General features: G+C 61.9%; 1 protein-coding gene across 1 annotated transcript; it reads right to left on the reverse strand.

The window, feature by feature from the left end:
* On the reverse strand, positions 1-708 carry LOC123058447 (monothiol glutaredoxin-S5). The gene has a single exon (XM_044481167.1). The coding sequence runs from the start codon at positions 603-605 to the stop codon at positions 189-191; it is 417 nt and encodes a 138-aa protein (XP_044337102.1). The 5' UTR covers positions 606-708; the 3' UTR covers positions 1-188.
* Positions 709-1,237: the final 529 nt, after the last annotated feature.

The raw sequence follows: 1,237 nt of genomic DNA on the forward strand, positions 1-1,237 counted from the left end.
CGCTAGCTGTCTGTTTCTTTTTTTCTCATATAAATATATTTTTTGAGAAAAAAATTAGCACACCATTAAAGAAACCCAAAATCCTAGAGTAAATCGGCCGCGGTGTAAACTTCGATCCGACGGCCAGGATTAAACCGCGGCACCGTCTTCTGACGAAAGGAAACTAAGGAAAGGAAGGAAGGGTCCGATCAGAGCCAGAGGGCGCCGGCCTTCTTGAGGATGGGCACGAGCTCGCCGGAGATGTGGACGGCCATGAGGCGATCGAGGCCTCCGAGGAGCTTCCCGCCGACGAAGACCGCCGGGAGCGCCGCTGCCTCCCCACCGTCCGGCACGACCCCGGCGAGCGCGGCCTCGTCGGCGACCTCGTGCACGGCGGGGTTGACCCCGAGCCCCTGCAGCAGCCGCTTCACCACGTGGGTGAGGCAGCAGGCCCGCCTCCCCACCACCACGACCGGGCTCTCCGACACCGCCCTCTCAACCCCCGCCGCGTCCTCCCGGGACGCCGCCGCCTCCGCGGTCTCCGCCTTGACGGCCACGGCCGGCTCCGCCGCCGGCGACGGGCGGGCCCAGGGCCGGGTGCTGCTGTAGGGGATTGCTTGGTACATTGCGCACCACTACGTGGATGCTCCCGACCTTCCCTCTTTTCCCTGTCTTGCGCCGGTGTGTGGTTCGTGTGCACGATGGCTGGGCGTCTGTGTGATGGCTTGGGGAGGCGAAGGGGCCCGATATATACAGGGAGGAGGGAGGTGAGGTGGGAAGGTGACGACAGCACGGCGGTAGTATGCGGGACCCGCAGGACGCGGGGGAGCTTTCCGCGGGGACTGCACAGCACACGAGTTGTCGCGGGGAGTGACGTGGAGGGGCGTCAGCCGCTGTCGGGGCCGCCGGATCCGTGACGACAGCTGCTGCGACGCGGACGGCGGCGTTGCAGTTGGGAGTCAAATCATGGGTGTGGGCAGCGCCGCGGAACAGCGAACGATGCGCGGGCTGAAAGGGTCTCACCGGACCGGAGTGTGGAATTTCGGGCGTTTGGCCGGTGGATGTTGTTTTCCTTGGCTCTGGCTTTGTTGAGCATCACCAAGGTCCTTTCTGGAGGACAACACTGTCCGGTCTCGTGTCCTGAATTCAGATTCTTCGTGTTGGCCTCCTGAATTCAGATTCTTCGTGTTACTTGACTTGTATTTTTCCCGCACCGACTCTCTCTGACTTGATCAAGTTACTAGTACATTAGAGTTGA

The sequence above is a fragment of the Triticum aestivum genome, chromosome 3A (genome assembly GCF_018294505.1).
Source record: "Triticum aestivum cultivar Chinese Spring chromosome 3A, IWGSC CS RefSeq v2.1, whole genome shotgun sequence".
NCBI classification, from domain to species: domain Eukaryota; kingdom Viridiplantae; phylum Streptophyta; class Magnoliopsida; order Poales; family Poaceae; genus Triticum; species Triticum aestivum.